This window comes from Oryctolagus cuniculus, chromosome 6 (assembly GCF_051225735.1).
Source record: "Oryctolagus cuniculus isolate XC-2025 breed Fujian yellow rabbit chromosome 6, ASM5122573v1, whole genome shotgun sequence".
NCBI lineage: Eukaryota > Metazoa > Chordata > Mammalia > Lagomorpha > Leporidae > Oryctolagus > Oryctolagus cuniculus.
In genome coordinates, this window is record NC_142872.1 from 37,690,712 (window position 1) to 37,707,211 (window position 16,500).

The window sequence follows — 16,500 nt, forward strand, 5'->3', positions numbered from 1 at the left end:
TGAGACTTACACATCATTTAGTAAACAATGTGTGCTTGCTGCATGCTGTTAGTGTTTTGGCCACCCTTTTCATCACGGTTGCTCATAGTGCAGTTTTGGAGGTTCACTGCAATCCCCCACCCAATATCCACATCCCCTCCTAAGTGACAGAATTGCATCTTCCTTTACCCATACCCAGTTTGTCACCAAAATCTGTTCGTTAAATCCACAAAATCTCTTTCAAATATGTTCCCACCTTCCCATTGCCACTGCTGTCATCCCCACCTGAAGTGCTACTCTATGTTTCTGTACTAATCAGCATATTACTTGTCCTGCACGGGTCTCCTCAAGTGTTACGACTGTCGTGAAGCCTTCCCTAATTCCCCTTCCCTTTTGTGGAACGTGTTCTCTCCTTTCCCTCCGAACCTGTCCCTGAACATTTCCACCCATTCTTCCATGAATACTTCCTGCTTTGCTTGCTATGACTTGGAGCTTTCAGAGGGCAGGAATCCATTGAGAGGAGTGTGGCTGAAGAAATCTATCCACTACATCAGGACGCACTTAGTGAATTCCTCCTAGAAATCAGTGCCAGGAAAAATTTGCTCTAAGAAATGTATTTATTTATGTTCTGCTTTCAGACAGTAAGAACTTCACATGGCTTTCCCCTTTTCACCTTAGCTACCAGGAAGTTTAGCACTAAATTACAGTAACCACACCCTGTGCATGGAAACACCTGTTTTTCCATGTCTGTTAGCTGGTCTTTGTTCTTTCTTTCTTGGTTCTCCATAGCACTGGGTGATTTACACATGCTGAATAAATATAGCACTGCAGCATGCTCTCTTTGAAGAACAGGTCACTCCACAAGAGGGCAATGACCTTATGTTTGCAGGGGGTTCCTCTGACACCTAAAGTACTTCCCAATTTTCCTCTTCGAGTCACTAACACGGGTGGTAAAGTAGAAGTGGGTATTTATCCCCTCACAGCTATACAAATAAGAATATCAGAGCTGAGAATCACTGAATAAGTAGGATTAAAAGATCTAATTAAAAGATCTAACTTCTCAGACAATGGAGTAAGGATCTCCAAAAATTCACTCCTCCATAAAAGGCATAAAAACACTGTCAAAAAATCAAATAGTCATATTTCTTCTGAACTCTGAAAGGCAGCCAAAGGCTTGAAACAACCCGAGAAGTGTTTATGCAAGAGAAATGGCTGAATCTTGTGAAGAATACTGAGCTTTGATATTTTCGAATTTGCTCTAAAGCCAACTTTCTCACCCCAGCCGTTGTGTAGCCTTAAAAACAAACAGCCTGACAGAAGCAGCTTCACAGAAGCCACTGGAGGGGACGCGATGAGTTTGGAATTCCCCCAAAATGCCTTCCCCAGAGAAAGGTCACATGTGGTCTGTCCGAAAGTTCCTGAAAGCAGCACTCACAGGGTTTGTCTTAGCTTACCTGACTCAGAGCTCCCTCAAGGAGAAACACCTTTTTCCCTGAGTGTTTGCCCCCTCCCCCCAAATAGCAATTACTGATCACTGCCACACCCTGAGGTGGTTTAAAAAATTGAGGCAAATAAAAAATGTGACAATAAAATAAAAAGTCAATGAATAAGATGTCCATAAGAGGCTTTGAAAACCTTCAACAGGTTCCTAGGAATCAAGAAGACCACATGCACATACAGGGCTGTGTACATGCCCAAGAAACACCTAATATCATTATAAATTAAGACTCTAATTATACACTCCAAGAAAGGCATTAAGAAAATAACGGAAAGAAATGCAGTAAGAGAAATGGCAAGAAAATTAAAATAGTACCCTAGAAAATATCTATTTAACACAAAAGCAGACAATAACAGAGGAATAGAAAAATAAAAATGATGTGAGATACATAAGAAACAAGTAGAAAATGGCAGATATAAAACCTAACTTAGCAGTAATTAGGTATAAAGGAATTAAATACTCTAGTGTTTAAAAGTGATTCCACTAAATAAAATTTTTAAGCAATCCAACTACATACTATGTGTAAAACACATACTTTAGATTCAAAGACAAATAGGTTAAGAAGTAAAATATGAGAAAATATATACCATACTAACCATAACCAAAGAGAAATGAAGTAGTTACACTAATATTACATAGAAAGAACAAAATTGTAACTAAGGACAACAAAGAAAATTTTATAATGATAAAATAATCAATTTATCAGAAAGACAACAATTACAAATATATATGCACTTAACAATGTGGCTCCAAAGTAGGTGTAGAAAAAACGTACATAATTGAAGGAAGAATGAGAAAATTCATGAACAATAATTGGCTATTATAATAATTCACTTTCAGTAATGGATGGAGTAAATAGACATAAAGCAATAAGGAGACACAAGGCTTTAACCATAAACCAATTAGGCCTAATAGATATCTACCCCAAACAACACAGAATATTTACATGGAATATCCTCTAGAGTAGACCGTATGTTACTACAAAACAAATCTCAATAAATTTAAAAAGAATTAAATCAAACAAAGTAAATTTTCCCTCCACAACAGAATGAAACTAGAAATCAGCGACAAAATGAAATTTTGGAAATTTACAAATATGTGGAAAGCAAACAACACACTCCTAAATAAACAGAGTGAAAGAAGAAATCACAAGGAATACTGGAAAATACTTTGAAATTAATAAAAACAAAGTCACAACATATCAAAATTTATAAAATGAAGTGAGAGCAATGTTCAGAGGAAATTTAGAGCTGTAAAAACTTATACAAAACAAGATTTCAAATCAGTCACCTTATAGTCCACCTTAAGATGCTACACAGTGGTTGGTGCTATGGCGTAGCAGGTAAAGCTGCCATCTGTGCTGCTGGCATCCCATTTGGGCTCCAGTTTGAGTCCCGGTTGCTCCACTTCCAATCCAGCTCTCTGCTATGAAAGCAGTGGAAGATATCCACTGGTATGGTATGGAAGAGATCCACGGCATCCCATTAGGGCCCCTGCACTCACGTGGGAGACTCAGAATTAGCTCCTGGCTTCTGGCTTCAGATCGGCTCAGCTCTGGCTGTTACAGCCATTTCTCTCTCTCTGCATCTGCCTCTCTGTAGCTCTGCCTCTCAAATAAATAAATCAATCTTAGGAAAAGATTTGTAACTACACAAAGATGAGTATAATAAACCAAAAGCACATAGAATAAATGAAATAATAAAGATTAGAGGAGAAATAAATGTTGTACAGAAAAGAAAAACCAAAGGGCAATTCCTTTGGCTAGTATGACAAAGCAAAAAGAAAGAAGAAACTCAAATTAAAGTTAAGACTACTACTGACTTTATAGAATAAAAGGGATTACAAAGGAATACTGTGAACAATTATACACCAACAGATTAGACAAATGAACAAATTCCTGGAAAGACAAAAACTAACAAGACTGTCCAAGAAGAAATAGAAAATCTAAGTATACCTACAACAACTAGAATAACTGAATTATTGATGAAAATCCAAGATACAGATGTCTTCATTTGTGACTTCTACCAAATATTTAAAGAACAATTCCTTCACGAATTCTTACCAAAATAACAGAAAAGGAGCAAACAGTTCCCAACTCATTCAATGAGGCAATCAAGAAATTGAAAAGATAACCCACAGTTGGTCGAAAATATTTTCAAATAATGTGTCACAAAAGGAATCTGTATCTAGAATATATTTTTTAAAAACCTCTTGCAATTCAACAATAAAAAAAAAAAAAAGATCCCAATTTCAAAAGGGAAAACTCACTTGAGTGGACATACAAATTCCCAGAAAGGCATGAAATGCTGATCAACATCTCTAGTTATCATGGAAACGCAAATTAAAGCTTTAATGAGATTCCATTTTACAGCCACTAGGATGACTAAAATGTAGACAATAGTGCTGGTGAGGATGTGGAGACATTGGAATTTTCACAAATATCTAATGAGAATGTAAAATGGTATAGCCACTTTGGAAAACAGTCTGGCAGTTATCATGTGACTCTGTAATTCCACTCCTAGGCAAACACCCAAAAGAACTAAAAGTACTTCATATAAAATCTTGCTCATGAATGTTCATTGCAGCATTATTCATAGAAGTCACAAAGTGGAAGGAAACTAACTGTCTCTCAACCAAGGAGAGAATAAACAAAGATAGTGCATTCATACAATAGAACACTGTTCTTAGATTAATCACACTGAAATACTGAAAGTGACAAAATGGCTGAACCTTGAAAATATCATACACAAAGAAACCAGTCACTTGAGTTCACATATTGTATGATTTCACTATATCAAATGTCTAGAATGGGGAAATCCATAAAGACAGAAAGATTAGCGGTTTCTAGCGCTAAACTAGGTCTGGGTAATGGTGATTGACTGCTAATGTGTATTTATTATTCTTATTATTATTTTATTTTTAATGTGTGAGTTTGCAGGGGGAAGGCCAAGATGATGTTCTGCCATTGATAGCCATGGGAGTTACACAACAAAGTGGATAAACTAAAACCTAAATTGTATAATTTAAAGGCTAAATTTGATGTTATGTGATTACACCTCAATAAAGCTGCTACTAAGAAGATCGAGATCCAACTCAATTCCAGAAACTCCTCTACTAGATTTCTAAATAATCAATCAGTCTCTGCTTGAACACTTATAACAACATGCTCACTCCCACATAGGGATAGACAGCTCCATTTTTATAGCTATTTTGGGTTTTATTTTCCATAACCATTCATTTTCCCAGCATCTACCATAGTGCCTGACATGTCAGAAGGTTTCCCATATGTGATAAAATACTGGATCAACATTTCATAGTGAAAAATTTTAAGTGAAAAAAGCACATAACAGAACAGTATATTATGAAACAGAATTTTTAGCATAATATCACAATGGAACTAAAATATGTACCTATTAAAATACATCTAATATTTACATAAAGAATATGTATCATAAATACTCTTTCATATGCATGAAATATTTATGGATTTTTAAAAATATTTAAGGAGTTACTTCTGGAGAATCTTGGGAAAAGGAGAGTTGGGAGGGAACATTTATTTTTCAATTTATAACCTTTAATATTGATTTAATGAGTTTTTTTCCCATAAGAAGCTAATTTTGGAAAAAGCTGCATTCCCCATTTGGGTGAAAATCTCTGCTGTTCTAACTTACTATGTTATTTGATTCCTTACCAGTGAAGACTCCCTAAGGAAAAACTCACTATGTCTTGTGGTTGATCCTATACGCCAATGCTCTCAAAGGGCTATTGGAATAGGCATCTGGGGCTCCACTAACAGCACTCTGACCACAAGTGTCACTGAACGCCAAAAAGGCTCTCTTCTCCCCAGCATCATAACCTGTGTACTTGACTAACTCCGTATCTTCTCACGTGGCTTTCATGATCAAGGGACTCTTGGCCAAAGAAAACAAAGCAAAACTGCCTCATTCCCCAGTGGATCTGGATGAGCACCGGTAATAAAATCAGGTAGAAATCCAACAGGAGACATTAGAGAAGAATCAATTGGTCTATAAGGAATTACAGATGACATGGCTCACAAACATATGCTGTATCATGGTCACTACCATCTACTCATACCAAGTTAAAAATGTCACCACTTTGTACCGTTGGATGTTTCATATTGGAAATATGATTTTCCTCTTTGTGTCTGCCCCTGCAGTATTATGTTGGTTGAGTAACAAATATGTGAAACCCTGGGAAGCACCTTTCTTTCCTCACTTGAGCCCTGAGCAAAGGAGTCAGAGACTTGGTCAGACAAAGCACTCCAAGTTCTGTCTTGATGCCTTGCACCCAGGTCAGTTTAAAGCTGCAGTTCAAGGGCCATAAGTTAGTGGACTCTGTAACCTGGTAAACCGCACAACACATCCCCTATGTCTCCTCTATGCCAAGCTCCATACTAGACACAAGGTCTGCCCACAAGAACTTCTGAACATACTGTAGAGTCTTTCCAACTGCAAAGTCTTAGGTCCTTGATCTCAAAGACTCCCTAGAAGGCCCATAACCTTAAGACTCTGCCTCCATGGGGCCAGTGCTGTGGCGCAGCGGCGGAAAGCCCTGTGGTGCAGTGGCTTAGAGCCTGGCCATATGGATGTTGGCTCTACTCCTAGCTGCTCCGCTTCTGATCCAGCTCTCTGTTGTGGCCTGGGAAAGCAGTAGAAGATGGCCCAAGTTCTTGGGCCCCTGCACCCATGCGGGAAGACTGGGAGGAAGCTCCTGGCTCCTGGCTCCTGGCTTCGGATGGGCGTGGCTCTGGCCATTGCAGCCATATGGAGAGTGAAGCAGCAGATGGAAGACCTCTCTCTCTGTCTCTACCTCTCTCTGTAATTCTGTCGTTCAAATAAAATAAAATAAATCTTTTTTAAAAAAAAAAAAAAGACTTTGCCTCCAAAATTCAAGACTCGAGAGGCAGCAGTTATTCTGGCACTAAAAGTCAGTGTCAGACTTCATAGCTAGCTGGTCACAGACTCGACATTTTAGAAATGGAAGGTAGCTGGTTCAATTTAACTCTATAAATGGAGCAACCAGGAGGACTTATTCAAGTGACTTGTTCAAGGACCCGTTACTGGGTCATGGAAGGACCAGTTTTCCTCAAATCCTAGTCCAGTTTTTATTGTGCTTCCCTCAGTCCTGTGGCTTCCAGCTTCCTCTGGTTACTTGCATCACGTGCAGTCTCGCTGCTTACTCCCTCTCTATGACGCCCATCACTTAAGGTAGACAGTGATTCTGAACACCCTCTTCAATAAGGCCTCCATGGTTTACATTGACAGCATCTAGGAATTCTTTTCTTCATTCCTCTTTAGGATTTCAGTGGTTTTTTGACAACTAGGGTGAGGGTACAGGGCTGGTGAAGCAGTGGAGCAGCCAATGGCTGGGAGCAGAATTAATCTGTGGCTGAATTTGCACAGCAGCACAAGGCGGCAGTAAGTCTGACACTTCTTTGGCACCCTTGCTCTAGTCCCTTAAAATCCAACTTTCCCAAAGCCCGGTCCCATGATGCCTTACCACGGGCTCACGGCTGTTTCATTTCAAAGGTTAATTCAAGGCTGCCTTCTGGATCTGCTCCAGAGCTTTCAAACTCCCAGGGTGTCCCAGAATGGCCTCTTTCCTGCCCACTCACATGCAGCAAGGATCCCAAACTCCCTCCCTGGTGTAGAAGGCAAAGACAGTGTGAGGCTTGTGGGATGCCTGATCCTTGTAGAAGGAAGGACTGAGGGAGAGGGTGAAGGAGTAGGGGAGAAGGAAATATTGAAATAGAAACAAAGAATTTGTTATCTGATTATTCATTATCTGATTGTCCAGGTTCCCAGAATTAGCTACTGCCTAGAAAAGCAAAACCTGTTATTTAATTAGCCTCTCCTAAGCCACCTCTCTCTGATCAACACTAGCAAGTGGTTCCTACTCTGTTTTATAAGTCACTTATAATTATGAATACAATACTGCAATGCAAATCTGCTACAAACTGAAACTGAAAACAATACAAACTATACTGGATTTAATGGAAAACATTAAAGGCTTGTTAGAGAACAGAACTGCAGGATCCTGGTAAAGCAGGATCAACTCAATAGGAGATGGCAAATGAGAACAATTTGAGTATCAAAGAACTAAGAGTCCTTTTCATTTAAAAGTTAAGTTTTGATATATTTTTGCAAAATTGAGGCCTTTTAAAAAAGACAGTACTGAAAAGTCAAATGTAAAACAAAGGATGTCTCACTGTGCTACTATATAATTCTGTCAATAACATTCAGCCAAAAGATCAACACTTCTTTTATTGTATGTTTATTCTAAGACTTCATGCATAGCTGCAATTAAAATCTAAGTATTCTTAACTAAACAGTGAAGTAAACTGAAAGTAGATTTCTGTAAAAAAAAATTAAGAGTAGGGATGGGAGAGGGAAGAGAAAGAATGGTTGGAGTGTGGGTGGGAGGGAGGGAAGTATTACCATGTTCCTAACTCTGTATATATGAAATACATGCAATTTGTATAACTTAAATAAAATTTTTAAAAAAGAATTCCATGGTACTTTAAAAGTTCCTGATTTTTAAAAAAAGGTTAAAATAAACCTTTTTTTTGCAATTTCTTGTTTCATTTTAAAGATAAGCCTCCAATCAAACTTTCTTTACCATGAAATTGTACAGCCCTGCTTCAAGTGTCCTCTAACAACAATTATCCTCAGGTAATGAAAACCTCGCAAAGGTTTCACAGTCCTAGGTGTAACTCCCACTTCTCTGAATAATGCAAGTGCCACCATGGTCACATGCTGAGCACACAAATAATAGTAACACAGTTAACATTACTGAACCCTTTCTAGGTACCAGACATTGTTCCAAATGTTACATGAGCATTTATTCTTCACACTAACACTCCAGGATAGAGTGCCATTACTATCCTTCCTTGTGGAGGAAATTGAGGCATGGAGAAATTAGGTAACTTACCCAGTGCCACCAGCTAATAAGTAATGGATGGCACATGGTGGCAGCTACACAATCTATTCTATATTTCCATGCCTGTACCACATGCATTTGGACTTGACTTCCTAAGGGAAAGAACACTGTCTCTCTTTAAGTGCAACTCACCTGGCCGTGTTTAGGTTCCGATAGAGCTGCCCGAGGGACTCCAGCAGCCTCCCCTCCATCTCCCGGTCCCTGAGTTGCTGAGCCAGAGCTAGCCAGTGTTCATGGTAGGTGATGCATGCCACAGGATCTGGGGACACAGAGCTGTAGAAATGGCAGAGGGATTTGGTGACCTGAAGCTGACCTGAACATAAAGCAGGGACACAAATGAGATGACTGGAGATAGGACACAGGCAAAGCAGGCTCCAACACTTCTCCAGTAGCATGGGACATACTCACTCTTTAGATGTCGATGCCTTAAGCCAAACAGCAATGCCATTTCATAACAAAGGCGGCCCTGGGTCAGCTGGCATCCAGACACCAGAACTTGGGCCAACCAGAGAAGGACCTGTACTAATTCCATGTCCGTCTCCTTGCAGGCCTGGAGTTCAGAATAGAGTCGGACAGCCTCCAGGAGATAGTCCCTCGCTGGCTGCTGAGCCCAAGAAATAAGGGTCAGGTGACCAAGATTGGCCATGGTCACTGCTTGGTTTCGCACATCCCCTGTCTCCTGGGCTTTGTTCAAGGCCCGGAGATAGCTCTTGGCTGCCCTGTTCACTCGGCCTTCACCTTGAAGCACAAGACCTAAGAGATTATGGACTACTCCCCTTTGGGTGACACTCTCTTTCTCCTTCAGGGAGCATAACAGTGGCTCGAGGAGGTCCAAAGCCTTCTTGGTCTGGCTGGCTAAGAGATAGGCCCACGCAAGGCAGAGGGAAGACTCAAAGGCTGCTTGCTCACTCAGCAGCTGCCCTAGCACCAAGGCCTGGCTCAGGTAGTGGATGGCACCCTCAGGAGACCTGTGCTGGAGGTAGACTTTGGACAGGATGAGACACAGGGCCCTCTGGGTGCTCCAGTCTGCCTGTTCCTCACAGGCAGCCAGAGCCTGCCTGAGTGTTGGGCAGGCCAGGGCGGAAACTTCACCCAAGCTGGCGGAGGAAACGCTGAGGAGCTTGGTGGCATTCTGGAGAACCAAGTAGACCTGCCAAGTAGGAAGAGTCATCCCCTGGGCACTCGGCGTTCCACGCTGCCTCACAGAGGCCACCGCAAGGTGTGGAAGATATTTCTTGTCATACAAAAAACTCAAGATGGCAGCCAGAGCATCCGAGACGGGAGGCTGTCCGGTGAGGAGCTGCAGGCGTTCAGCAAAGGGCAGGACCTCCTCATGCCGGCCCAGGCTCAGCAACATTCGGATGGCCAGGAAGCAAGCCCTGGCCTCCAGAGGACTGCTGTCTGTCACGATGCCCTGGCGCAGCACGTAGGCCACCACGTCGAGCTCATTCTTGGCGCTGGATTCATGGTCAGGCAAGCAGGCCAGCAGGGCACCTGCCTTGTCCAGCAAGGTCGAGCCTTTATTTCTTGGCCTCTGCCTTAGGTAGATGGCAGCCAAGTTGATGTACAGAGCTGCCACCAAAGACAGGTCATCAAATGCCCCGTCGAGAATGTAGATGGCCTCCTCAAAGTACACCCTGGCCTGGGAGAGTTTGACCTTCCTGATGCTCAGCCGGCCCAGGAGGAAGCAGAGCCGGGCATGGGCCCAGGTCATGTGGCTCCTCTTGGCCCACTTCCTCGAGGCCTCCAGGTAAGCCACAAGCTCATCCTCCTCAGAGAAGCTGTAAAAGGAAGAAGTGAGGAAAGAGAAGGAGGAATCATAGAGGCTCTTGAGGTGGTCAGTGTAACCTTCATGATCTAGAAAAGTCAGCAGGGGGGCAAAGTTCTCAGCTTCCTCCTCCTCCTGACCAGTGTCTAGGTCCATGAACAGTTCTGGGTCATTAAGGCCATCAGGCTCCGGCAGGTGGTAGCTGTCCGAGGCGGCAGAGAGGAGCTCTTCCTCCAGGCTGGAGTCCTCAGAGCTGCTGGACTGTCTGGATCCCATGGTCTGCTGCTGTTCCCAAGTCCTGCCCGGACTGGCCTCCCTGCAGCCTTCGGGCTGGGACACTGTAAGGACAGGCAGAGCTGAGTAACTCTGAATAGCTGCAACTAAGGGAGCCAGCTCCTGGCAGGAGGGCAGGCGTGCTGGCCTGAAGGGTGGGGGGTCAGGGTCAGCATGATTTCTACTCACCGCTCAGATCATTTGGAAGGTTCTGGATGGATTCAAACCCACCTGAGTAGAAACGAAAGACAGACCTGGTTTTAGGTCAGAAAGGGCCACTATGCCCATATCAGACCAGCAGCTACTTAGGAGACCTAGTGACAAACCTTCAAAGACAGACAGGACATCCTTATCTCATTGTATTCACTTATTTTTTTTTCAGATGGAAACTGAGGTAGAAATGAGACCCAGGGTCAGAGAAGAAAAGCTCGAAGAGATGTAGGTGTAAATTCTGAGGTCAGAGGGATGCATTGTCCACACCTCTAAGTGAGTTTACAACCAAGCCAGCACAGAGTTCCTGAGTACCAGGTACTTGGTGGTGTATGGCACTGCCTTCCTTTTCATGTACACCTCATCCTTCCTTCTTCCATTCACTGCACTGACATTGGCATGTATGATGTGCTAGACATGGTGCTTTGAAAAGCAGCAGAACCAAGGGCAAAAAGGAATGACAAAGAAAAGAGAACAAAGATGCATCTGAGGATCCCAGTTTTGTGCCCTGAAGTAATTCAGTGGGATGGGGTGAAAGAATGGAGAGTCTGGACTACAATGTTAGATGCACTGGGCTTGAGGGCCTTGCAGAAACTCTAGGCAGAGAATGAAGCAGGTCTGGAGCCACAGAGAAAAGTTGAGACTGTGCAAATACAGATTTGTGACCCACAGCAGGTCACAGGGAGCTGGTCAAAATCCCAGAACTGGACGTGACCACACCGCTGAAGCATTTGGAAGAAAAGTAAAGCAACAGGGGAGGTAGGCAGCGGGGAGTTGCTAATGAACCTGAGGAACAGCAACATTCCTTGACAGACAGGAGCTGATGAAAAACTGAAAAAGCACCATTGGAGAGAAAGGGGCCTGGGAGATGCCTTGGGTTTGGCAGTGAGGAAGTGAATCCTCTTGGCTAAAGCAGCCTCAGTAGGACCATGGAAGTGAAAGCCAGATTCACACTCCCCAGGACAAGGGCTGGCAGGGAGAACAGTCCACCTCTTCACGGCACAGAAGCTGCAACAGTCTGTGCCCTCACTCTGAGGTCCTTGGTGAGTTCTGAGGACTAGCAGGCCCTCAAAGCCTCTCTGTGCTATTCTGTGGGGCAGGACCTCTTCATGACTGTCACAGCAGACACTCAGGATCAGCAAGCCCCAGCACACAGAAAGCCCTGCAGCCAAAGACAAGAGAGCTGAGGAGCCTGGCTCTAGAGAGGTTTTTATGCACTTGGCCCTTTCTAACATTGAGGGCCATATGCCTGTCTTACTGTAGCCATTTCCTTCCAGGTCAGGACACCAAACACAATTGGTACAAAAATTACACAATGGGTTCCCTCCAGGGGGAAGAGTCAGAGAGAAGTGCTCCTTCCCAGAGTATAGGCTTGGGGGGAGGAGGGGCTGGAACTGCCAGTCTGTTTTTCCTCCAGCTGGTAACCTTGGTGGCCTGCACAACCATAAGTCACACCTGGCAATTGGATAGCAAAGTGCTGCCTGGAGCCTACGCTTAGATCTCCCAACCATCACATCAACTAACTGACTTGGGCTTCAGTTTCCCAATCCTTAGAATGGGAGGAGGGAGAAATCTTCTCTTACGATCCTCCCAGTTCTAACAGTCCACAGGCCCATCTTTGGGGGCCTACTTCAGCCCTAAAAGGAGGAACCTCAGCCATGACTCAGGAATTTCTTCTTCCGCACGACTAGGATGAAAGGCTCTATACAGCTGATCATCCATGAAATAGGTGAGCTGTTCCAACAGATCTCATGCTTTCCACGCAACAGAACCAGGGCCACCCCAGAATTATCTGAAAGCTAAAGTGCAAAGCTGCCAATCTAATGTGCTCCAAGGGCTCAATTGATTCATAGTCCTGGCCCTCTAGTCATGTATGGAATCAGAGTTTGGGAATTCTATTCCTGCTTAGGGACACACTCTTAATCATGAGGTGCCTGGGCTTTCAAAGAGGATCCGCACTCACTGAGCCGGTAGACAGATGTGATGTCCGTATGAGCAAGCGTGTGAAGGAAACTGGCACACTCAGCTTTGCTGTCACATCCCAGATCCCACAGAGAGCATCTTTCCTCATCACTTAAAAAGGCAGAGTTCTTGCTCCTGCATTGGGACAAAACACACAGAGATAGGGTCAGTGCAAGGTTATAGGCTTGACCTCTTCTTCTCTCCACGCTAGGCTACTGTGAATGACATAGAGGCCATGAACCATTTGCCCATAGCTGAATCAGATGCTTTATCTCACTGTCACAAGTTGTATTCGTTTTTCCAAGGAAGAAGAGCTTTCCCACCTCATTTATGGAGGAGTGAGCTGAGTGGTTGTTAGGCAGGACAAAACAGGTCTGGGAATACTCCCATTCCCTTTAAGGCTCCATCTCCCAAAGAAAGCAAAGCCCTTTCTCTCAACCTCTCCCCATTGAGACCACGTGGTGCCCAGTATTAATGAAAGAAACAGAAATGAGTTTTCCTAAATGCAAGGACTGAAAAGGGAGTCTTAAAAGAAGCTTCTTTGTTCATAGGTTATGCCAGGTAAAAGGTATGGACAGGTAATACAACCTAGAGAAACAATGAAAAAAGTCTACCTAGTCTGAAGGAATCCTTCACAAATGTTGATATCTAATTTCATGGCACAAAACAGCAGCATTATGTAACATTAAGAGAGGAATAGAATAGCTAAGACATGGGAAGAGTAGATAGATAGTAGATACTATGGTATAGTAGGTTAAGCCTCTGCCTGTGGTACTGGCATCCCATAAGGGCTGCCCCTACTGCCCCAGTTCATGCCCCTACTGCTCCTCTTCTGATCCAGCTCTCTGCTTATGGCCTGGGAAAACAGTGGAAGTTGGCACAAGTGCCTGGACCCCTGAACCCCTGTGGGAGACCCCAGAAGAAGCTCCTGGCTCCTGGCTTTGCATCAGCCCAGCTACAGCTATTGCAGCCATTTGGGGAGTGAACCAGTAGATAGAAAACCTCTCTCTGTCTCTTCCTCTCTCTATCTGTAACTCTGCCTCTCAAATTAATTAATTAAGAAAAAAAAAAAAAGAGTGGGTAGAAGGAGAGCCAGAGGCTGGAAGAATTGATGATAAACAGAAGAGATCTTTATACTCTCCGGCTGTATAAACTAATTGTTAAGTCTAATTTGCTTAACAAGAGATTTGTCATAAAATTAAAGGGTTGTGAAAACTAGAAATGCTTTAGAAAATATTCAGTCCAGTATCTATATGAGCACTTTTAAGGATCACTTTCAGTTCTAAATAGAAATTATTTTTTAACCTCAGACCCTATTTTTAAAACAAAATTAACTTGGAAGCCCAAGAATTAATAATAGTTAATTCTTTTGGAGAGCTCATCATGGATCAGACACTTATTTCATTTAATCTGCACAACTGCCCTGGGAGGCAAGTACCATAAAATTATTACCTCTTTACATATGAAGAAATTAAGGTACAGCAAAATGAAGTCAGAGGTTAGGGGGTGGTAGGGCAGGAAAGAAGAGCTCCTCTAGTGAAAGCAGAGATCAAGGAGACCTGGGATGGGGTGCTATATCATTCACCATTAGTTCCCATAAAACAGGAAAACACAGTTTGAGAACTAGCGATGAGAAAACTACTTGATCTTCTCAAGGCCACTTCACTAAACTGGCTCCAGAGCTGAGAGCTGTGCCCTAACATCTTTCCCAGGTCTCTTCCCAGCACATGGGCTGAGCTTCCATCTCTATGGCCAGATCTCCAGATTTTCCCCAGTACCGTGACACTCTCGGCCGCAGAATACTACATCTTTGAAATCTAAAACAAATTTACATGGAATAAAAGAAAATATGTAATTCCAAATTTTTATAGAACTCTAAAATTTTAAGAAGTATTCCTAACCCTACTATTTTATTTATTCTTTATAACAACTCTATGATGTGGGTTTTTTAAATCCCTGTTTGTAGATGAAGACAATGGTTTGGAAAGGTTTAGTGACATGTTCAGAATTGCACAGCTAGAAAGTAGTAAAGAATGAAAATGAAGTCCTCCATCTCTGTGTCCATTGCCTCACAGTTGATCTCCAAATGCCCTGTATTCCAGGTATGTAGAGAGAATCCAAGAAATTTGGCAAACTGCACTAGGGAATGTCAAACATGGAAGCTGGGTTAGGATAATTCTGGCAATATGGCAGGCTGAAGTGCTCTAAAGGGGCTATTCTCCACCATCCACATAAACAAATCCTGCATAAAATGTAATAAAAGTGAACATTTTAATACATTCCTTAATTTTGAAGAAAGAAAGGGAAATCACTAGGAGCAAAAAAAAAAAAAGGAAAAATTTAAATCTTTTTAGGTGAGAGCAGGCAGTTCACGGATCTTACGGGGTTCAGTCAGATTTTGGCTGGCACTTCAGACCTCGGACAGGGGTTGACCTTAAAATGCCCTCTTCCCATGGTCAAGAGATAGGATCCTGTACCTATGAAGCAGGAAAATGGAATCAAGCTTCCTACATAAAGACAGGAGTCTGGAAGGGCCGCAACTTTCATATAGAGGAAAACATAATACCTGCCAAGGACCTACTTTTAATATGCCTGAGTCCTTGGGTTAAAAATCAGACACTAAATTTATGCTATTAGGAGGTGTGGGAACTGATTTTATACTGAACTGTAGGTACCATACTGAGACTATGATACTAGAAAACCAGTCCTGGATCACTATGAGTTCCTAAGATTCAGGATAAGCAAATGCAAAATCTACTCTGCAGAGCATTTTCCTCTGTCCAAGATCCACGCAACATATCTCTTTTTTTAAAAAAAAACATTAGTTCACATGCCAAAAATAACCACACAAGAAAATGAACAGCTCATAAAAAAACCAGTAGATGTACTAAAATTTAATAATATAATTAACACTTAGAAAATTAAAATAATATAATAATAATCTGAAGAAAAATTTATAACAAGCATACTGAAAAATAATGAAATAAAAATAATAAATGGAAACTGCAATGAAAAGTTGGAACATTGTGAGGCAAAAAAAAAATCCTATATGAAAAATAGAAAAATAAATAGTCTAGAAGTGGAAAACAAAGCCAGGAAAATTAAAGAACTATATGAATGGGTTCAATAGTTGGTTTAGTCATAGTAGGGGAGAGAATATTGCCTAGAATGACAAAAAGATGAAAAACATACAAGATTAAGACTGAGGATAGAATGAGTCCAACATACCTCCAATAGGAATTCCAGAAGACAGACTTAAAAAAGAATGAGAGAGAGAGGCAATATTCAAAGGAAGAATGACTGAGAATTTTCCAGAATTGAAGAAAGACATGAGTCTTCAGACTGAAGAAGCACACCAAATCCTGAGCAAAATAAATAAAAACAAATTTTAACATGATTTCCATTGGTTAATAGTATAGTTCTTTTCAACTTGCCTGTTTCTCCTGGTCTTTCATTTTGGGTCCAGTTAACTATTACCTAATTGTTCAATTTCATGAGGTAAAGGAGCATATATTAATAAAATAAAAACAAGGCCGGTGCTGTGTCTCACTTGGCTAATCCTCCGCTGTGGCACCAGCACCCAGGGTTCTAATCCCGGTTGGGGTGCCAGATTCTGTCCCAGTTGCTCCTCTTCCAGGCCAGCTCTCTGCTGTGGCCCAGGAAGGCAGTGGAGGATGGCCCAAGTGCTTGCGCCCTGTACCCGCATGGGAGACCAGGAGGAAGCACCTGGCTCCTGGCTTCAGATCAACGCAGTGCGCCAGCCACAGTGCACCAGCCATAGTGGCCACTTGAGGGATGAACCAACAGATAGGAAAACCTTTCTCTCTGTCTCTCACTGTCTAAATCTGCC

General features: G+C 42.4%; 1 protein-coding gene across 8 annotated transcripts in view; it reads right to left on the minus strand.

Moving 5' to 3' along the window:
* The window catches only part of SH3TC2 (SH3 domain and tetratricopeptide repeats 2), a 65,048-nt gene that overhangs the window by 10,968 nt on the left and 37,580 nt on the right, over positions 1–16,500 (minus strand). For 6 of the 8 annotated variants that reach the window (XM_051843483.3, XM_002710298.6, XM_089336044.1 and 3 more), the window contains exons 9-12: positions 12,652–12,785; positions 10,668–10,709; positions 8,846–10,543; positions 8,570–8,750 (exon numbers count right to left, since the gene is read on the minus strand). In XM_051843483.3, coding sequence (XP_051699443.1) covers positions 8,570–8,750; positions 8,846–10,543; positions 10,668–10,709; positions 12,652–12,785 — 2,055 coding nt within the window. The remainder of the gene's footprint in view (positions 1–8,569; positions 8,751–8,845; positions 10,544–10,667; positions 10,710–12,651; positions 12,786–16,500) is intronic. The other 2 variants (XR_016236347.1, XR_016236348.1) reach the window with 1 other exon arrangement.